Here is a 22,659-nt window from a genome sequence, read left to right as displayed (position 1 = left end):
AAAACCTGAAGTCTTCTTAAGCGGAGTTCTTTCTGACCTCGATTGGTGATACAATAGCAATGTAACATGTTCTTATGTTATGTGCATGGCTGATAAAGTGCTTTCCAAAATGTGTTTGTTTTGCCCTCTCTGTCTCACTAATGGTGAGACAGAGAGGGCAAAACAAACACATTGTCACGCTCACTAATGGTGAGACAGAGGTCTCAGTGGTCCTGTTCTTTCATTTCTGTTGTGATGTTCTTTTGGATTTGAAGCTATTTGAGGTATTAACAATTTTCCCCTCAGCTTCTGACCCTCAGACACTGATACTTTTGTTTGTATGAACAGCATATTGTGAAAGCTCACTGGGCTGTAGAAAGAGGTTGTCTAGATCCATAAAATGAACTTAGAAATCATCTCAACTAGTTTCCTCTAAGTCAAGGCCTTTAAGAAGGCCTTTCATCTGTCTTGGCTGGTAGCTGACTTTCTGCTGTTTATTTTGAAGTATAGGATTTTGCCTTGAGGTGACTGAACTTTGCCTGTTTTCTTCTGCAGAGCGATGAGGAAGTGGAAATCTCCGTGGACAGCACAGAGATGCCGCATTATCGTCAGCGCGCTATCCTTCCGTCTCAGCCTGTGAGGCGCACACCCCTCCTCCACAACTTCCTGCATATGTTGTCCTCCCGCTCCTCTGGCATACAGGTGGGAGAGCAAAACAGTGTTCAAGACTCTGCTACCCCATCCCCTCCACCGCCTCCACCACCACCACCTCCGCCTCCAGCCAGTGAGAACACAAGGGCATCTGTCTATAACAGGCTCCGGGAGCGAGTCAGCTATCCCACAGCAGAGTGCTGCCAGCACCTGGGGATGTTGTGCCTTTGCAGCCGATGCTCTAGTACAAGACTTCCTTCTTCTCTCTTCCCACACCAGGAAAATGCACCCTCCACGTCTTCTGGGGCCACTGGCACTTCCTTCTCCTCTGTGCAGACAGAGCCTTATCAACCCCCAGAGCAGGCATCCGTAGCACAGGAGGAGCAGGGGATACTTAACAGGCCCTCTGCTTTCAGCACAGTTCAGAGCAGCACTGCTGGCAACACCCTGCGCAACCTTAGCCTGGGCCCCACGCGGCGGTCCCTCAGCGGGTCCTTGGCAGGCCACCAGTCCCGGTACCAACAGTCTGCGAGAGAGATGGCTTCAGGCTTGGGTGGGTCTGACTGGTCCAGGACAGTGCTGAACATGAGCTCTCGGTCCGAGCTGGAAGCCATGCCTCCCCCTAGGACCAGTGCCTCCTCTGTGAGCTTGCTGTCCGTGCTCAGACAGCAGGAGGGAGGTTCCCAGGCATCAGTCTATACCTCTGCAACAGAAGGGAGGGGCTTTCTGGCCCCAGGGGCTGAGGTGAACAGTGGTAGTAGTGCTGGCCCGAGCAATCCAGCCAGCATTCGTAATGAGCTCCAGTGTGATTTGAGGCGATTCTTCCTGGAATATGACCGGCTTCAGGAGTTAGATCAGGGGATTGGTGGGGAGCCCAGCCAGTCGCAACAGGCTCAAGAAATGCTCAACAACAACATTGAGCCTGATCGACCCGGTCCCTCCCATCAGCAGACTCCACAAAGCAGTGAAAACAATTCCAATTTGTCCCGGGGTCACCTGAACCGCTGTCGTGCTTGTCATAACCTGCTGACCTTTAACAATGACACGCTGCGCTGGGAAAGAAGCACGCCTAGCTACACACCAGGGCAGGTCCAAAGCACATTTGAGGGTGTGCCTCCAAATACCAGCCAGGTGCAGCCTGCAGAGAGAACCGAGGGCAGAGCTCCTGCCTCTAGCAGACTGCAGCTGGGCAGCTCTTCCACCCCGCAGGAGGAGAGGACCGTGGGAGTGGTCTTTAACCAGGAGACGGGGCACTGGGAAAGAGTTTACAGCCAGTCGGCTTCAAGCAGACCTGGGAATGTATCACAGGAGGCCTTAAACCAGGAAATGCCTGAGGAAAGCTCAGAGGAGGATTCACTCAGGAGGTAAGATACATGCTTGCCCTTCCTCCTCTATTTTTCCTTAAACCTTTCCCATCTAGTCTGAGGTTTTTCAACATTTTCAGAGTTAAAAACCTTTTCTCATATGGCCGTGTGCTATTCATGTAGATGAAAGTAGAGATGTTGGTGTTGATGTATTTATAGCTGCCATTGTCATGCTGCAGGTGGGTTCTGAATATTGTAAGGGCAGAGACTGGACCTCTCAATGGTAGTACAGACAGGCAAAAGGATGGCCTCTTTTAGCAGATCTCTGGGGTGAACTGTGCTCCTGGTATTTCCGAGACCCTGCAGAAGCATGGAAACTCAGGATATGTTAATGTGCTTCTCTTGTGCTCCCTGTCACACACCCTATCATCACATGCTATGCATGGGGAATCTGCCCAGGGCTGACATGGAAAACTGGGCATGAGTAAGTTGTTAAGTTAAAAGGGTTAACAATAATTTCCTCAGAGTTGCTCAGAGGGGGGGGAAAAGTCAAAGCTCTGTGTCAGTGGTTTGGGTATATGAAGTTGGTTTGCCGCTGATAAGAGAGGTTAGTTTTGAAAGTGGCTCCTGTTGACCTGAGCTGGTTGGGGACATACCGATCACTGAAAATTTTAGGCTTTGCGGTCTTCTTTTTAAGAAGGTGATTCTTTTTTTTTTTGGAAGGATATTTTTCTTCTACTTCAGGTATGATACAAGAAACTGGATAAGCTAAATTGAACTTGCATCAGGGAAGATGTGTCCTTTTTGTCAGAGTGTCTTCACAGGCTTGTGTGGATGATGCAGCTACATTGGTACTTTGGATGGGATTTCCGTGCTGGGTTTCGGTTTCACATCTTCTCTGTCAAGTGGTTTGTGCTCTCACCAGAGGAAAGGTTCAGTCTTTCTGTTTCTCTGAAACAGATGCTTTGAGCTGTATAAAAACAAAATTTCCAGGTTGGATGCAGATGTAACTAAGAAGGCTTTGTACACAGGAGTGGCTGAGGAAAGGGAATTCTTTCTTCTGTCCTGCAGATAAACTGATTATACTGAGGCTGGAACAGTGACTGCCTTTCTTGTTGTTGTAGTTGCATAAAATAAGTGGTGGTGGTCATAAAATTATTCATCAGTTTCTAAATCCTTGCCCCAGTTTTTTTGGTGGTTTTTTTTTTTTAATAGCCTGCCATAATGAGAGTCTCAAGCTGATTGCATGGGAGCTACTTTTTGGCCCTGAACTTACCTACTGTTAAGTCAGGTATCCTCTTGTCCCCTCTTAAAGGGCATAAGAGTAAGAAGGAACTGACAAATTTAGCTTTAAAATGGCACTTGAGTAAGTCTTGTGTTATCTTTCTTTTTAAACAGTGGTACATACTTATGTCATCTCCACTGTGTCTCGTTTTCTGGGATGAGTCACTATAGTGTCAGAAATAACTGGGCAAATAACCTTCTTATTGATTGGGCAGTTGGCACATATTTGGACAATGAGATATAGTGGGATATGTAGATACGATCTTTTCCGTGGTAACTATAATTTAAAAATGTCCTGAGGCATATAATTGATCCACCCCAGCCTGCAGGAGTCTAATGAGAGTCCTATGACTAGATCTCTGTGTCACTTTGCCTGTCATTCATGGTGGTTCCTGCTGTCTGCTCCAGTGGCTGTAGCGTTTATGAAGGGTTACTTGCCTACCTGATCAGCTGAGTAAACAGGTGCTTTTCACTGAGAGTTCTGATTTGGAGTGAATAGTTTGATGCATGAGCTTGATTCCAGAGGAATTCCTGTAAGATGAAACCTTTATTGAAACCTTTCTGGCAGAGGGACTCTTTTGTTTTCCCAATCTCCTGGTTCTGTTATCAGGCCTTTCTAAAGAACAGGCACAGCAGGGATTTCTGTTTCCCTTCTAACTGAAGTTAAGGTTATCTGTAGAGTTCTGAAGCAAGAAGCTGGAAGCAGTGGGCAGTCTGGTATTAAATGCTTCTGGCAATTTCCTTGAAGTAAAACTTCATTTCCTTTCTTGTTGAACACATCGGGTGGGCTTGGGGCTTTATGAAATATTTTCCCTTAAAAGGAACCCTGTATGCAGGATAGCTCTGTCTTGCAGGTGTAATTTTCTTCCACTCTCAAATTAGCTGTTTATATTTTTCTTTATAGAACATGGGAGATGAGATTAGCTCATTTGTGTTAGAGCATGGTGCTAATAGCACCGAGGTTGTGGGTTCAATTCCCATACAGGCTGTTACTTAAGAGTTGGGCTTAATCATCTTTGTGGTTCCCTTCCAACTCAGAATGTTCTGTGAATCTATTAACAAGTCAGCAAGCACCCACTTACCTAAATTTTGAATAGAGTGAGCATCTTGTAGGAAGCCTTCATGTCTCCCAGACCTAGGGCATGCTTTCACAGTGGGAAGTGCTGGAACCACTTCCGCACAGAAGAGTCCAAAATGTCTATTAACCTTTGGAGCTATAGAAGCATGCAAAGATGGAGTCTGAGAGTCCTGAGATATAAGCTAAGTAATGCTGAAAGTGCTGACAAAATACAAGGGGGAGGATAAGCCTTCAAACCTGAGGGTACAAGTGGTAACTGCATACACACTTCCAATCAATGTAATTTTTTCCTATCAGCCTCTGGTTAATTCTTAGTGTTGGAATCCAAGATGTGCTCATAACCTGTTTTATAATTCTGTTCTTTGTCTCTCCATTAGATGTCCTCATTGGGCAATTGAGCTCTATATTCTAAGGTCAGCCGAAAAACTAAGAAAAATTGTGTCTGGAAACTGTGTATGTTCTCATTCCCTCTCCATGGGCAAGATTCCTTCCCTGATATGGCCTTCCTAGTTGAGAAGTGGCTTTCTGGGAAAACATTGCCATTGAGGGTCAATTAAGTTAATAGCGTAATTTAGTGAAGGCTGTTCTCTGAATTCTGTTGATGCAAATATGTCAGCTGGGTAAGGAGAGAATTCTGCTCTTTCTGATGATCATAGGTTAATTATCTTGGACTGATCACAAAGGCATTAATAAGCATGTAATGGCACCATTGCTACCTAACAGCTCTGGCACCTCTTTTAGGAGAAGCATGTCACTGAGAGCCTCAGCAATACAAGGAGTCCCATCACATTCAGCCTGGCCTGAAAGCAGTGTGGCATTGAGCTGTGTGCTTCTTGAAGTTGTGCTGGTGAGGCATGAATTTGGGGAAAGTTTATGGTCTAAGTTAAGCAAAAGTTCATGAGACTGAGCTTCAGCTTTTTTGAGGTTCTCCACACTGATTTCATTATTTCAAATGTAGGGAGTTTTCCCCTGTGGATGTCTTTGCCTCACTTTTAACATCAAAGTGAAAAGAATCTCAGAAATCTCTGAAGTTGCCATGTGAAATGTGCTGCAAAAAATTGGTTATAGAAGCTGTTGGAAAGATGTGGATAAAGGAAGGATAACTGAGCAACAGATGATAGCTAGTTTAATTTTTTTATAACTACCTGTTAATTTAAAAATGGGTTGAGGAGGTCTTGTATTAGTACTGTAATCTCAGTGAGGGAGATGATCTTCTAAGTACTTAAAGCCATTGTTGCTTTCTGGGCCAATTCAGGTTGATAATGAAAAGTTGAACAGGGAATGAAAGAGGATTCTTCTAGTTAGCTGCTTATTTGAGAGGAGCTGATGCCACCTTCTTAAGACAGAATCTAGCAGTGATCTCTTAGTGATCTCTGCTGAAATATGTATCAATACAGCAGTTAATGCTAGGTATGGTGCAATGCTGGCTAATAAAACTGATTCAGATTTTCTCTTTGGCTATTTTAGTATGACACAAGTGACATCTATAGAATTAGTGTAGGGGTTTTAGAAAAAAAAAAAAGAAAATAATTAGGTTATAAATTTATTTTTTGTTTCTGAGTTCTGTATGCAAGGAGCAAGTAGCAATGTGTGTCCCTGCTAGCATATTTCAAACCTTATTCAGTGAAACAATTCCTATAGATGAGGAAAAGAAGGAAGAGGAAAATTGTCCTCTATAGATTTAACTGCTTGTAATACATGAGAGGGATAATTTTAATCTGGTTTACCTGTTTATTTTGTCTAGAGATTTGAGTACATTACTGCACATGAAAGGTGTGTTCTATTCTGTTGTCAGGCAGGTTTGCATGAAACTTATGGTTCACAAGGAAATGGTTATCATCCTTATTCTTCCATGAAGAAGCTTTGTCTGGCAATTATGTTGAACTTCTCTAACCACTCCACTGCACTCATTCCAGAGGTCAAATTCTGTAGGCTGTGGTATGAGTAACTCTGTGCCTGCATTTTATGAATGCATAATGTTTTCACCTTGCCTCATCTATTTAGTTTGACAGACAAGACACATTATTGAAATTACCTGAAAATCTGAGAAGTCTTTTGAACCATCCTGAGTGATACTTTTGTCATGCATACAGGCAGAAAGGAGTGAGCGTGTGTGAAGTGGGGAAATTCTTGTCTGGGGACCCTTGTATAAACTCCTTTATTTTGTTCGTGAGTGTATGAAAGGCAGAGTCCACTGTGCTGTGCAAATATTTGACCTGTTGAAGTTGGCACAGCTTACCAAAGGCTTTGCTGTATTTTAGTCTGTTGGATGCACTGTGTGCAAGTGACATGTGAAACCATCTTCCCTAGAACCATGTACCAGGGTCCAGGGACAAATCTGTGTCTTTCATTTTGTCAGGTCTCGTTTGAGGACTCTGGTCCCTCCTGCCTTGTTCTTGCTATGTGATGTGAACCCAGTCACATGTAGTACAGTGACTCCAGCTCATCCCGTTTCTCTTCAGCGTTGATGACATTTCTGGCCGCATACAGCTCTCCTTACAGCAGCTATGAAGAGAAACACCTAGTCTGTTCCCCTGAATTTCTCAGACCTTATTTCCATATTGCTTTGCTGCCACAAGGGGGTAATGTTGCTTCTGCTCCTTTCTGTCTCCTTTCCTAACCTGAAAGTTTCCGAGTTCTTATTTGAAGGGTAGCTTGAGGACCCTCCCCACTCCCAAACGGCAGCTTATCTCTGTAGTTACCATACAACTGCAAGTTCTTCAGTGTTTGGAGAGAGGCACAAATGCGGGGATCCAGATGGGAAATGGCTCTGATACAGAGTGCAAGCAAGAGAGGAGCTTATCCTTTTGGCTTTTGTAAGGGTTTGAAAGAGATAGATGTGGATCGAAGGTGAGACAGGTATTTTGTCTTTCTGATGTGTAAATGCTCGGGAGTTAGAGCTCTATAAGACCTTGTAGAATTTGTCTGGACTTCTTGCTTACTGCCTCCCAAGCCTGGAGCAAACCTTTTTTGTAGTCTCCCTTCTCAAAGGTTTTGTTTTCATTTTAATGGCTGTTCACCCCCTCGGACGACTTTTGTAATATGGAGCTTGTTTTCTGGAGGATTGCTTGGCAGATGTTGGTTGGAATCTGGGCAGTCACTTTTTCCCCAGGGCTCTGTTTATTCTCTTCCTCAAGTATGCCTTGAGCTATTACCTGAATTTTGGAGCTTTTCCATAAGGCAGAGAATATGTTCGGGGATTTTTTGTGTTGGGTTTGGTTTTTTTTCTAGTGCAAATGGGTATAGTTTGCTCAAGGCCTTGAGGGGATGCCTCTTCCTGCTCTAAGTTGTAGAAACAGTGCTGACTTGAGATAGAATTGGGACCAGTCTATGGTTAAAGTAGATTGACAGGGTAGTAGCAGCCCCATTCCTGCCCAACAGTGATCAGTGCTGTATATGTAATGGAAAAGAGTACAGTCACTTTTGCAGCTTTTGTTCCTGAGTTCATGCTGGCAGAGCCTGAGCTTCTTATGTGCAGCTCTGGTTTTTGATGTAAATGACCAAGGCTGATCGGATCTCTGCATGTACTGACTTCTGGTAACTTTTCTCACTGTGCAAAGCACTGTATGAAAGGGTGTATGTCACTCATATCTTTGCTTTAAAAACTAAACAACCAGAACACTTCCTTGTCCCCTGCCATGGATACAGAATTGCCTGGGAAGACCCAGATCTGTGACTGACATTTGCTATCAAAATCAGAGCAGAGGGTAGTGCTACTCACTTTACTTTTTGGGGGAAAGGAACTAAAGCAGGAGGGAATTACCTTATGTAAAGCTACAAATATGTCTTACGGTGAAGACAGAACACATACCTAGTGTATTCTACCTTTTGTTCCATTCCTTATTTCTCAAAAATCTTTGTAGTTGTTATTTTTTTCCTAATTGCTTACAGCAGTTGTAGCTTCCTTATTCAAGTATTTAATATATATTGTGGCAGTGGTGTTGAGTTCACAGAGAAAGGGAGGCTTGAACAGAGGGGCCCACATGAGCTGTGGAGAAGAGACTGGCTCAGACTGCACATCGGTGGGAGTGTGGTCTGTGCTAAATCTAAATAGACCTACCCAACATAATTTTCTTGACTCTTTTTGTCCAGACCCATTACTTGTGAAAACCTTGCTAGTCTTGTGTCCTGCCATTTGTAGTTTGAGCTCAGTATTTTGTTTAAAGTTATGGTGTGTAGATCTTACTGGTGGTGTGGAAGGAAGGATTTTTCTGACAAGCCTTGTAGCCTCCATGTGCACTGTGATAGTTTTAGAAGAGTTTTACGCTGTGCTGTTATCAGGCTTGGTAAGAAATAATTCCAAAGATGCTTTGTTACTATTCTTGAAAATGGTGGTGATAGAGATAAGTAATATCTCAGCAGTTAGTGAGAGTACTGGGGTAAATGGAAGTTAGAAATGGATTTGCCAGCAGAGAGAAGAGGTTTGGGTTTGTGCTTGGGAAGACGTGCTTGAGGAGAGAAAGCCAGAACTGTGTGGTATGGGAATGATTTCTGTAAATGTTAGCCAGGACATGTAAGAGTGAACAAAGACCTAATTTGTCTGTTGTGAACATAAAGTGAAATTATAGTCTGAAGGTGACATGAACATTTAAACATGGTAATTAACACTGTTTATGTGTGAGATGTGCAGGCTGTGGACAAACTTGGTGAGTATTGTTTGGCCTTTACTAAAAATGGAAAATACGAATTAGTTTTATCATGAGACTGTAAACATAACCTGAACTATAGGAGAAGCTGCCATGATATCTAAATGGTCAGTTGATGCCTATGTGAACTCTGGGGTAATTACAGTCACCCTTCCAGCTTTGTGGGTTTTTTTCCCAGACCAAGCCTGCTGTCTCTGTGTGGACAGGAAAGACTTCTTCTGAAGTTATAAAAGTTTGAGCTCTTTAGTATGCTGTTAGTTATCTAGAAAAACAAGTGAAAGAAGTGTCTGTTTTCTTGCACAAATATTCCTTCCCCTGCCTTTGCTAGTTTCCTGATTTAAGAATAATGTAAGGTTGCTAAAGCCCTATTCTTCTTCACTGAGAGCTGGTGGGTGAGAAGGATGATGCCTTGTGCTTTCCCTCCTTGCAGTGATAGATAGAGGTCACTCCCTGCTGCTGAGTTTCTCGCAGTGCTTTGGAAAGCTGGACGTGTACCTGCAGCCTTCGCCAAACTCGCAGAAAGGCATAAGCTGCTTTTTCTTTTTCTTGGCCTGAATTTAAATATGCAGCAATGACTGTAGCAGACTAAAAGAAATTCTTTTCCCCATGTTCCTCTTGTAGCAGCTTGACTTGCAAACTAGGCAGGTATAGAAATAACTCCTCCTCAGATACCTTCACGGTATTTTCCCATTTGAATCACTGCCCTTATTCCACCCCTCTTATTAGTCCAGGCACAGCAATGAGGAGTTCACCTATAAAATAAATGGGTAATGTTTATTCCTCTGCAATTTCTAGGCAACAGAAACCTCTTTCCCTACAAGTGTCTTTACTGTGGGAACTGTTCTGGAGTTTCACCTGCTGCAGTGTAACAGGAAGGAAGCTTACTAAATTTGAATTAAAGTGATGTTTTAGTGAGAATGGTAGAGGTATATGCTATTATTTTTGCTTCTATTGACATTTAGAGTTGAGTGGGGATTTGGGGTTTTTTGGTGGTGGTTTTGTGTGTGTGTGTTTATTGGATTGTGGGGGTTTTTTTTGTTATGTGGGTGGGTGTTGGTTGTTGTTGTTTTGGGCAGGTTTTTTTGTGAGGTTGTTTGTTTTTTTTTTTTGAGGAATGCATATATGAGGTGACTGTAGACCAAAGATCTTGAATAAACACAAATTGCTCAGAAGTTTAAAGACAGCTGACTTCAAACAGATAGCTATTTGAGGATACCATAAAACATATCAGTTCTCAGCTTTCCTACAGAGAGGGAAGAAGTGTGAATAGCTTCCCTCTCTTGAAAGCCATCCTTTGCTAGGGTGTCTGTCTCCTCTGCTGTCTGCACATACTTTCCCTGCAGCCACCTGATCCAGCTGCTGCAGGGTGGGCAGCATGTCCAGACAGGTTCACTTGACCAGGTACAGTTGCTCCTGTTTCTGTTCTTTTACCTATGTGTCTTGAGTTCATGTAATTGTGTTCTATCTAGGGGATAATGCTCAGCTTACAGTTAATGGAGGTCTGTGACGTGCCTAAACTATCTAGGTGTGATTTTTACAGCTTATAGTCTGGCTTCAGGCAAGTCACCTTAAAACAGTGTCTAAGTTTCAATTTGGTTTTGGTTTTTGCCAAGAAACAAGCTTTGGGCGGGCTCTCTTAAATCTCTCTGAAACCTTCTGTTTCAGGCCTGCTTGCTCATCTAAAACCTCTCTGTAGCTTCACTGTGGCGAAGAGCTGGAGATGTTAGCATTGTAGTGTGCCTTTTTATTATAATAAAACCCTGTAATTTTTAGATATACATTCAATTTACATATACTTCATGTGTGCACTCACTCTTCATGCTCTTTGGAAATTCTCACAGTGTGGTGTGTCTGGGGACAAAGTGCCTGTATCCATTTATTTGGTCCTTATTACAGAATCTGGGCTGGAGAACTTGCAGTAGGGCAGCATTCATCTAATCTGTGGGCCTGGAGCAAGAGGAGAGAGGGAGACCTGAGATCTAACTAAGTAATACAACTGTAACCAAAAGAGTGATGACTCTAGCTTTCTCCAGTTGAGCTGTTCTGGTCTGTTGAATAGCTAACATGCATTTTAAACATTTTCCACATACATATTTAACTGATTGCACCAAATGGCTGTTTGTGTGATGATGTAAGTGACCTCCTCCTTTGCTCTTCTTGAAAGAGCACCTGCTGAAACTGAAGGCTGTAAATAAACAGGGTTCTGTATCTGCCAGGAAACTGACTCATTTTTCTGCTTGAAATGCATTATTATGAAATCATTCCCCTCTCTTCCTGAAATGGGAAGGCTGGACTAAGTGACTGAGCTACCCTGCCAGTCATTTGTTGACCTGACTTTCTTTTTTACTCCAGCATGAACAACAGCATTTTAACGGGATTGCTTGATTTGTGATGAGACCTCTGTTTTCATAGCCTTAGAAACCTATGGGGATAACAGTATGGCTTCTGCTCCCTCAAGAAAGACACCTCCTCTTCCATTCCCTATGGAGAAACAGGAGTTGTATGTAATTATCCCAGAAGCTGACGCAGATCTCTGTGCGTGGGTAAGCAGAGATTTCTGCTGTCCACAGAGTCTGTGGTGTTGGGAACTCCCAGAACAAGGAGAATTTGAAGCAGTCATACAGATGAAGGTAGGCAGAAGAGTTCTCAGAAGAGTAAAGCTGTCTGCAGGCTGAGAGAGTTCAGTGTATTGGCTATGTTCTGGCCATGCTTTTAAACCTTATGATAACTAGAAACCCATACCCTCTAGATGAATTTCGGTATAATGGTGTGTTGTTAAGGGTCTAGGTGGAGAAATATGATGTCTGTCTTTGGCTTGGCACGGGTACCTGCCCCGTCCTGGGCACTGGTGTGCAACTGCCACTGTAGAGCAAAATAGCATGTGCAGTAGCTTGAACTGATTTTAATTTCTTCTCCCCTCCTGTCCCTCAAGGATTTTGCCCCTGCAAAATGGAAGTGCAAGGTCTTTCATTGTTCTTTTCATGTTGGAGCTGTTGCCAAAACTAATTAATGCTGCTTGCTGTAGCTGGTCTTGACCCTTTTAATGTCTGTCATGGATGTGTGTTCCCTCTTGCTTGTTGAAATTATGAACTAATCATTCCTGAGATGCTGTATGATGAGGACCTCTCCATAATGCTCATTCATATTTTGTTCTGATGCATGCATGGCCTTTTTCAGCAGGTGAAGTAATAGATTAACAATGCAGCCTTGAGTCTTAAAAGAATCTGTCACTTTTTGTAAAGTGACCCACTTTCCCTGTGATGAGCTCTAAAGTTGCTGTGTAGTTCCTGCAGCATCAGGTGGTAAATGGAAATTGGAGTTCCTAATCCAAGAGGAGAGGTGCAGTAATAGCACAATTCATTATGTGGTGTTACTTTCTAGTTAAATTGAAGTAACTTTAAAGGGTTAATTAACCATATTTTTCTTGAAACTCTGCTCCACATCTTCTAATTAGGAGAACTCAATTCCCAGTGCTCATTTCTGCTGCTCAAACTCTTACTGACATTTCCTTGTGTTCTGTAATTGTGCACTTTTTCTCTGCATTCCTTCCCATCTTGGCTGAAGACCTTACGTGCTGTCTCTTTTCTGAGAAATCCTTACAGTTTATTTTCTGCAGGATTCTTACCCAGAATCAGTGAAGGGGAAACAATCACTTTCTGTGATAACTTCTGCCTTATATAGACAGAACAACTCTGCACCTGCAACTGGGAAGGATGTCTTCTCTGTCCCTAGTTGCACCTTCAGAGTTAACATAAGTTATTTCCCACAAGCAGGTCAAAGTATTCTACAAAGGCTGTGTTTGGAACTTGTCTCTGATCACATATTGCATCTTTGCTTTCCCTAAAAAAAGGAAATTATCTTGTAAAGGCTGCTCATTGTATGGAATAACTTTAAAAAAAAGGTGACGAAAAGGATGCCTAACAGGGTTTGCATAGAAAGACAGCCACCAATTCTAGTTCCTCACTGAGAATGAATTGTTTGGCACAGATGTGAACAAGGGTATGGAGCAGCTTGCTCAGAACTGCAGAAGTGACGGTTGAGGTTTTAATGAGTAGTGATATTCTCAGGTTATTTATCTCTTGCAGATGGTTACAACTATCTTAAGAAAAGCTTGATCCTTTTGTTTGACTATATCATCTGTTTCTGACCTGTCTTACTCCAGTCTTGATGCTAGGCTAAATATGTCTAACCATAACCATGTGAAAGCTGAAGCAGTCTAGAAATGTTAGCTTAGAGGTATCAGAGCAGATTATGTTAAAAACTTAATTTTAGAACTCATTTTTTCAGGCAATCTTTAGAACTGCATACTGATTGCTTTTTTATTTTAAGCTTGAATATGAAACTGGTGAAGAGCAATAGTGTTTTTCTGTTTGACAAGGACTACAAAACTTTTATGGAAAATGAAGCTGTGGAACAAAATGCTTGATGGTTTCTGCTTACGTGATTTCAGTTTGCTTTTTTGAAAGTAGGAAACACAATACAGATGTCTGAAATAATTTTTTCCTATTCCTCTGAGAACAGGGAAAGAAAGAATATCCAAGCCAGTGGATTGGGTTATTTGAGATTTTTATTTAAAATAGTTTTCTAGTGCTCTATCAAGGCTTATAATTGATCTCCAGGAATAAGGTTTGAGGGAGGGTATTGGTGTTATTGGACACTGAAGAACATTCAGCTGTTTTCATGCTTTATCCTTCTCATTATCTTTAGGTTATGCATTGCCTGGCTGTAAGAGAAAGATGATTGAAGGGAATCTAGTTTTAAACTGTTGCTATTCTTTACCTTCTTAAGAGAAACCACAGGAGCACATTCACAGGGATGAGTGCTCAGGGGAACTGAGTGCTGGCTGTAAATTGGAGGGCTGAAAAGGAGATGTAATATGTAGTGTGATAATTTTCAGCTCCAAATGGGCATTATGCAATATAAAAGTCTTTTCAGGGAAGACATAAAACCAGGGGAGGAAAATCAGAGGCTGCCAAGAGTCATCAATATACTTTTCCTTCAAAGGATAACTAGGAATTTTCTGTTTTAAGCTCTTCTCATAGCTGAAGGCTGGGAGTAGGGGAGGGGTAGGTGTGATTGCTGTCCTTAGAGTGCTTCATTTTACTGGTTTGCCCTGGTTGGTGTAAAGCAGCTTAGGAGGATGGCAGCTGACTGAACACCCCTTTGATTCTAAGGAAACAACCTCAGTGCTGTTTGTTAACACCTCCGTTTTGGATGGGGAGAAAAACCCTTCCCTCAGTGTCTCTTGGAGTAGCGTTACTCAATAATGCTTATGCTGTGACAGCAAACATAAGATGTGGTGTAGGACTGCATATCCTTAGAAACTATTACTGAAAAGTTAAATTTGCTGCAGTTAAGTATCTTCTCAAAACCTGCTGAAATGAATCACTCTATCCCAAAAGGCTTTGGTGTTGATCCTCATCCCCGTGGGGAGAATGGAGGTATAGTCCAATGGCTGATGTGCTATGAGGAGATTGCTTCATGAGCTTTTTCCCTTTGAAAAGGGGATTCAGCTTCAGCTTAATTCCTGAAAATTCTCCCTTTTCTGCTCGTAATGTCTTATATCTATGCACTCTTTCTCTCTCCCTTGTCTAGAGGTGTCCTGTAACTTGGAGTCTGCTTCCTTTACCCCCTTGCTAGTGATTGCTGCAGACCTGAGTTAACAGTGCAAGTATAGAGCAGCAGTTCCAGAGCTGTTGATGTCTGACAGGAAAAGTCTGATCTCAATCAGAGAGTTGAGATTTCAATACTGCTGAACAGAAGCAATTTATATCTTGTAGTAGTTTTAATAAAAAAAATAAACCAAACAAAAACTACAATCCCCCTCCTCCTAATTTAGCAAGCTGGAACAGAAGCATCTCTCAGGGTGAGCAGAGTTAATTTTCATCATTTGCAGGATTGACTGACAACCTGGAGGATGATAATGGGTGATTTTTTTTTTTCATGGTGAGCGGGGGAAGAGAGTAGAAATTGCAGTTTCTCTGCTAATTGTACTTTAGATGTCATTTGTGACAATTTCATATTGTCTAGACAGAGATAGTGGAGCAATTGCTTCCATAGAATGTAGTGTTAGCCTGTTACCTATCTGGATAGCAGAAATGGGGGATGTGGGAGAGGAGGAGGTTGCTGTAAGCTGCAGAGAGGATTCAGGAGTCAAGCATGATCTGCTGAAATGTTTCAAAAGGAGATGCAAACAATATGCATTTCTGTTCTCTCTTTTCATGCTTCTCTGTTGGAAACTTGAATGTTTAGTGGCTAACAGTTTACTGCAACAGAGCTACTTCTCTTCATCCATGGATTATGTTTGTTCTCCTTAGCAGAATTGTTCCCAACCTTAGGTTTACTGTGGTAGGATATTGGACTACCTTACACTTTGGCTTTACTGAAAACAAATAGTTTGTGTCTCTTTTGGGATTTTGGGTGCCAGAAGCTATGAGTGTGACACCAAAGACTTGGCAGAGTACAGCATTACTTACTTAAAGAATATTTATCTGCACCTTCCTGAGGGACAATAGGTTACATTACCAGTGATGCAGATGAAACACTTTGATGATTATAGCAGTGTATCTATTATTGAACCCATTTGACCGTACTAAATGCATTTAGATTTGTAACTTTGAGTCTCAAGGGCTAAGTCTAGAATGAGTTAGTTAAAAATGGATTTTATTTATGCTTAGTACTCTGCTTCGGTACAGGTATTGTTATTCTCTGGAGCATTAAGCAGAAATGGTCTGTCTGGATCTCATGAGCTTGCTTGTTGCCTTAGTTTGGATTTTTTGCCTGTTATGTGTATTTATATCCCTCTGTTCATTGCTCTGTGATCTGAGAGGGCACAGTTGTAGGATAATTAACAGCTACTAATCAGTCTTAAAATCAGCTCTGGCTTTTAGCAGTTACTGTTAACTGAATTAATTATCTTTGTCCACATGATCTGAATGTGGCCCTGGTATGTGGCCTGTGTGCTTCAGTGTGAGGTAGTGAAGGAGCTGGATTTGTTCTTGGCAGGCTTGGAAGGCTCTACTGGAAAGGCCATCTTAACTGAGACCATTCAACTTGGACAGTGCAAGCTCAGAGAGGGTTCTGGGGAATGTATTTAACAGAGTGTCCGTAATCCTGATCCTTACAAACCAGTAACTGCTGGTTTTCCAAGGGAGCCCTTCTGGTGAAGGAGATGCTCCTGCTGTAGCAGCTTCTGTTGCTGCATGGGATGGAGTTGCAGCCTGTTCAGGTAATGACACAGGGCTGTTGAAGCCTGGAGGAGTTCTCTTTACCTGGACATTTGGCTATCCTGGGGCTCAGGCAACTGTTGGTTAGTAAGGTAACCTGTACCCCATTCTCATCTGAGGTGCCAAGTACCTGCTATAGCAAGACTCTTCAAATATATATTTCAAGGATCTGTTGCAGTGTAGTGGTGAGAAGTATAGATTCCTGAAAGTGCTCTTTCTCCTTGACTAAGTCCAGTGATCAGGCTGGATGTTCCAGTAAGGTGGCAGCATTGGCGTATTCAGGTTGCTTGCAAAATGCTGTTCTTGGAGCAGCTTAGAAAAGCAGATTTCTCAAAAGCATGTTGGTATTGCAGTGGCAGTAACCTCTCTGAACTCTGAGCCAGTGGTTTAGAAGGGACCAGCTGCCTGAATAGGTAGAATATCCCTTCTGCTAATTTTATTCTGTCTACCTTTCCCCTAGAAGGAGTTAAAGCAGTTTATATGTGATGCAAGTAATAGGTATATCTGTAAACCTCACAGATACAGGACTTCAGGTATACCTCATAAAGCTGTAACACTGTTCATTCTGGATTGGCTGCTTTTTGCACATATGTAGTTGGAGCAGAAGGAAGGGTTTGGTAAGGCAGAAGTGAAGTATAAGGACTTTTTGGATAGCCAAGGGATTCATAAAATCTAGCAGTATTGAATGTTAGAGCTTGTGACTCAATAACCTAGGAACCAGGGAATTAATTAAACTCAAAGTTTGAGAGATTTAGTAACTGTTCTTGAATAAGACAAATAGTTGCCAAACAACTTTGTGCTAGAAAGGACAGGATTTCTTGCCATATGCATAGTCCTAGTACTTTGCAGCAAGTTTCTCGAGCTGACACACACCTTTCCAACTGGGAAACTGAAGCAATCTCTCACTGTTTTCTGTATTCTAAATCTATAATGTAAAATTGAAGTAAATTTATTTTATTTGCTGGAAGACAGTAAAATGTTTTCTTGAGAGCCTGATGGGTGGGCTGCTGCTAGAAAAAAAGACTTCTCATTTGCAATTCTGCTGTCTTTATGTGGCTAGACATGGGAGGTTGGCTGTGGATTTTATCTGGTCCTTCTTCCTTTTTCCTGTGTTGATACTTGCTGTCCTGCACTGCAAAGGCTAATGGATTATTATGAGTGTGGGGCTAAGACTGAAAGATTCAAATCTTTCTCAACAGCTCTGTGTGTGAGTAGAACAGATGTGGTGTTGGGCTGCTTTGGCTTTCAAACCACAACCGCTTTCATTAAGTTACAGACTGGAACACAAAATTTAGCAGGAGCTCTGAGGTAGAAAGACTTGAAAGGGAGCTCAGCAATCTTATAAACTGTGAGAGCTGTTTTTTCTACTTTCTGTACCTGCCCCAAATCATCTCTCTTGTGTTAATCTAAGGGCTGCAACAGGACATGAGTCAGTCTTGAAACAGTGCTGTCCTCTCGTTTATGACAGAAGCTAGACAGAGGTGAATGTAGAAGTCAGAGTGGGGGACATGTTCCTGCTATATACTTTTGATTCTGCTGCCTTCATGACTCAGTCTCATTTCTTGTATATTCAGGCTGTTTGTCTGCATTTGCATACATTTTTTTCTTGAGTGAATATTTGGTATCTCTCCCTGTGGCTGATTACAATACAGAGGAAAAGAACATTCTTATTTTTTGTAGTTGAAAACCTCTCTTTCAGAGCCTTGAGGCTAAGATTCAAGATCTTACTATGGATAGACACCAGTGGTGCCCCCAAAGTCCACATGTTAACATGTGTGTTCTTTGTCCCCTGATCCCTGGCCCATTCCATGTGTAGCCACCTTTGAGTAGGTAAGAATTTGACAGATGGCCAATGCAGTGGTAGTGTTTTTGGACCTGACACATTGGGATGGATTGTCTCCAGAGAAGTGACATCTACATCTTTCTCTTGGAACTTGGAAGCGGTTATTAGACCACTCTTCTTCCTTACCTGAGGTGTTCTTTCTCCTGTGCAGTGAGAACATAAAACTTTGAATACCTGTGTGGTGAAAACACTCATGCCATCAGTGAGTGGTTCAATATGTTGCAGAATTCTCTGCACTAGTGATAGAAATAGTCTTAAGAGGTTTCAGAAAGTAGGTCATATATAGGAGGGATGTTCCTGAATGGTCTTTGACGTTTTAATTTGTTTTTCCTTTCTAGGAGGTTGCTGGAGTCTTCCCTCATTTCATTATCTCGCTATGATGGAGCAGGATCCCGGGAACATCCAATCTACCCAGATCCAGCCAGGTAAGATCTAAATGCAGTCTAAAGACATTTAAGTTTTATATGCAAAAGCATAACTTCAGGATAACTCACTGAAACCTCTGGCAGTGGTTCTAATATTGGACTTATCTCCTTCTTAATGACTTGACGTGGGGAAAGAGCAAAACAAGTGAGCAGATGCTGTTAAGTCTGGAGGGAAATGAGGAAAAAAGGAAGGAATTACTGTTGAAGTAAACACATAAGAATTAATGAAATTATTTGGGATGGAGAACACTAGGTGGCAAACAGGTCCAACAGTAAATGAGCTGTATCAATATATTAAAAATCTCTTTTGAAGAAAAATGAATTAAAAAACAAATAGTCTCGAATGCAGTAAAGGGAATTTGGAGCTAGTGTGAGCAGACAACGTGCTTGGAAGCATGAATTGTTCCATAAATGTATCTCTACAAGACAGAGCATAGCCAGAAGGTTATGTATACTTAACTAAGAACAAAATACTGACAATTATTTTTGAAAAGTCATGAATCATTGACATTAGGCATAGAAACACCTGTAGTGCTGCTTAATCTTCAAAAGAGGTGGGAGTGTTTCAGAGGACTAGAAAAAGCAAATGTGGCAGTTATCAAAAATGGAGAGAAATGATCTTTGCAGTTTCTATTTAGTGTATTAAGAAAGCAACAGATGGGATAATGTGACCCAAAGACTCTGTCAGAAGAAATGATAGAATCGTGAACAGCAAGCAGCTTTGGAAACTTTCAAAGAATAAATCATGACAAATAAGCTTTCTTTAGATGGTTTAGGAAAGCTATGAATGAGGAAATTCAGTAAGTGTAAAATATATCTGATTTAGCCTTTTGGGGTACCTCTTGCATCGCTGTGTGAATTGAAGGCTACTAGGATTTATCATAAAGAAGAGTACAGGAATACCACTGAAAATTAAATCTTGAGTTGCTGAAGGAGGTTTGTTGTTTTGTGAGGTTTGGGGAGGTGGGCGGGGGGGGGTGTTTTCTTCATCATGAACCACAAAATCTGCATTTTTATACAGATGATACTCTTAAGCACAAGTTCTGAAATAAAAGGCTTTGTTGCAAACTGGCCAGATGGTATAATTGTGTTGGTAAATAACTCCTTGCTAATTGTCTGTGTAGATAAAGCCTTGTAGAGGTGAAATCTTATATTTGGCTTTTTTCCATTTATCGTGAAGAAAGATGACTTTCTGTATTCTAAATCTATAATGATTCTAAATCTATAATAATGTATAAATATAATTCAAAGGTTTAGGAATGATGTAAACAAAAATGTAGTAAAGTGAAAGTAAGGTAGTGTATGCTGCCTGTATGTAGAATCCTTGGGAAACCACCTAGGTGACTGCTGAAGGTCTTGTCAGAAATGCTGATAAATTTAAAAGTTTCTAAATGGCAGTTGGTTAAATGGCAGGGAAAGGGATTGATTTCCTGGATAGAGGAAAATTATATTCTACAAATGTTAATTTAAAAGCTATTGTTACATTCAGGTCAATTTTTGAGTGCCAAAAGCTGCTTTATTGCTGGAAGTGCACCATTCCTTTTTTCTGGAATGTCTCGTCTAAAGCAGGCAGATTGATAGAGCAGAGATTTTAAGAACTGATTCAAGCTCTCTGGGAGCTGCCTTTTAAAAAAGAAAAGGAGGGCCTGCCTAGGTATCTGAATTTTGTTTTCCCCTTATGCAGATGTCTGCTGTGATGAAGCTCAATAAAATGTATGAAAATGGATCAATGCCTGAGACATGTCCTAGCATAAGGGGCATAGTCAAAAATATTTTTCTACTTGAAGACATTTTAGAACTGATACAGGGCTCTTCATGTGACAGTTCAAGTGGTTCTCTGTGGTAGAAGCTATAGTAGCTTAAGTTTATCAAGAGCTTTGGAAGAAAAGTCCAGTTTTGAAACTCTTCTAAGAGGGTTATTTTGTTCCAGTAAATATCACTGTCCTTTTCAGAGGATGAGATTAATGGAGGCATGATCAGTACTAGCTAGAAGTTTGAGTGGGATAGGATTAGAGTCTTCCTCCATAAACCTTATTGGTGTGCTGAGCTAGTATTTTTAACTGTTCCCTTTAACTAGTTAGAAATTTGAAAAGTGATTAAAAGGAGTGTTACTGCATTTTGAAGGGTTTTTTGTAGCATCTTAAGTTCCAAATGTGAAGTTATGTCTTTGAGAAGTTAAATAACAAGGTGGAAAAGTGAAATAAAGGTGAAAGAAACACATCTGTATCTATTAATAAGCATCTCTGTGTTTTAAATATATATACCTGTTTATGTGTTTTAAATATATATACCTCCTTAAGACTGCACTGTCTCCAATGGAGTCTTTTTTTTAAAGAGTACATAAACTACATGATCTGAAAAAAAATTATTTTTGAGAGCATGTGTATGTGTTAGTTTTGTTTCTGCATTTACTGTCTGTAATGGTGCTATATTTGAATAACCTAGGTCAGCAGTGAGGCGGAGAGAATATTTTTTGACGTTCCCTCAGATTTAGAATGACTATCTTGATGTAGACTGCAGCAGTATTTTTCAGTGGCCTTGCTGAACTTCGCTAAGGTCAGCTTGGTTGTTCTGTCACTCTCCACAGTTTCCATATGTACTGGGCTCAGAAAATAATCTGCAGAAGAATTAAATTAGGCTGTCAGCAAAGAACACATACAATAATGTTTTTTTAAATAGAAATATTCAATAAGAATTATATATGCTCTCAGACTGTGTGTATATATATATATATGCATTTATATATATATGTATAAAGCATCACAGGGTGTTTGTTGGATATATCTCTAAAAAAAAATCTAAGCTGCTAGAAAGTATTTTATCTCTTATACCTTTCTCTCTGTATATCAGACTTCAGCTTCTTGTGTTGCCTTTGGAGATCTTTTTCACAGTCTATCCAGTGTACACACCATGTGCTGTCAGGAAGCTGAATCTGGCATCTTGTCATCGGTTATGGCCACTCTTTATTGCCTACTCTTTCTTCTAACAGGCATCACCATGTTTTTTCTTCTGGTGTCCTGCATAATTTTAGAAGACTGCTAAACTCACTCTTCATACTCTTCTGTAAAATTCTCCCTCGGTGTTATATAAGGAAAAAGAAAAGTTTCAGTGGTTACACTGCTGGACTGCTGCGACCACTGTTCATGTTTTCCAGTGTTTGCCTTGTTCCCATGTTTCTCTTTTTTCTCTCTGTACATATTACAATGTAGATTTTTTTTTTCTTTAGGCATGCACAAAGGTTTTGGCTTATGGAAAAGCCCACAGAAGAGAGTAGCTCCTCATTTATTAATGTGCATCTGTAATGCCTTGCTTTTTTGTATTTGGCCTATTAAGTCTTATGGGGAGTAGAGAACAATGATGTGTTTGTCCAGCAAAGCTTTCTTCTTTATGTAAGCATGAACAGGTTTAACTCATTAAACAATGCATAAAAGATTCAGGAGGAATCAAGCTGAGTGTGTTACTCTTACCCTTTTGATGCTTATTGGCTTAAGTTTTTACACCCCTGAGCCTGTAATCTGTGTCCTAAACTTGTCCTCCCCCCAAATTAGAATTCAAGTCTAACCAAATAAGGCTAATGAAATGATAAATCAAGCATCTGAGGTGTCTGGATTTTAACACTGAGTAAGTGTGTCACAGAAAACATGTGTGAGGAGTTGTGGATATACACAGGGTAGGAAAAGAGAGTATGTGTTTACCTGTCTCAAGAGAGTAATACTGGTGTGTGATAGCTGATGCAAACAAATGCTAAGTTATGCATGAGAGAGAATTAAGAGTTAATTACAGAGGAAAGATTTCCTTTCAGGTGCGATACAAGGCTTTTAAAGCTCCACCTAACATATACCTAACCTAGTGGATCTGATGAAATTGCCACTATATAAAATCCCTACCATTTAGGTTACAAAGTAGTTACAGATGTGAAACCTTTTTTTCTCCAGGTTGATATTCCATGGTACTCCCTAACTACCATCAAAACCACAGCACCTTTATTCAGTGTTGATTTGAACAGTGCTGCTGTTTGGCATTGCAGGCAGAGTTCACATTGGGACTGAGCTTGGTTCTTAAAAGTGATGCTTGTTGAGCTTACTAGAGTGGATTCGTAATAAATGAATCAGTGAGCTCCAGAGAGTACTGAGAAGCAAATTTCTCTCTTCTGCAGATGAGATTTTTGTCTGTAGGTAGTGTGGTGCTTTTGTTTGCAAAGGGGATCATGTGGGAGTATAGCA

At 41.1% G+C, this 22,659-nt stretch overlaps 1 protein-coding gene across 1 annotated transcript in view; it reads left to right on the top strand.

Moving 5' to 3' along the window:
- AMBRA1 (autophagy and beclin 1 regulator 1) overlaps positions 1-22,659 on the top strand; it is a 126,275-nt gene that overhangs the window by 13,797 nt on the left and 89,819 nt on the right. The window contains exons 7-8 of the mRNA XM_053980360.1: positions 535-1,994; positions 18,350-18,436. Of these exons, the coding sequence (XP_053836335.1) occupies positions 535-1,994; positions 18,350-18,436 (1,547 nt within the window). The remainder of the gene's footprint in view (positions 1-534; positions 1,995-18,349; positions 18,437-22,659) is intronic.

Source organism: Vidua macroura, chromosome 6, assembly GCF_024509145.1.
Source record: "Vidua macroura isolate BioBank_ID:100142 chromosome 6, ASM2450914v1, whole genome shotgun sequence".
NCBI classification, from domain to species: domain Eukaryota; kingdom Metazoa; phylum Chordata; class Aves; order Passeriformes; family Viduidae; genus Vidua; species Vidua macroura.
This window is presented reverse-complemented; position numbering and strand designations above follow the sequence as displayed.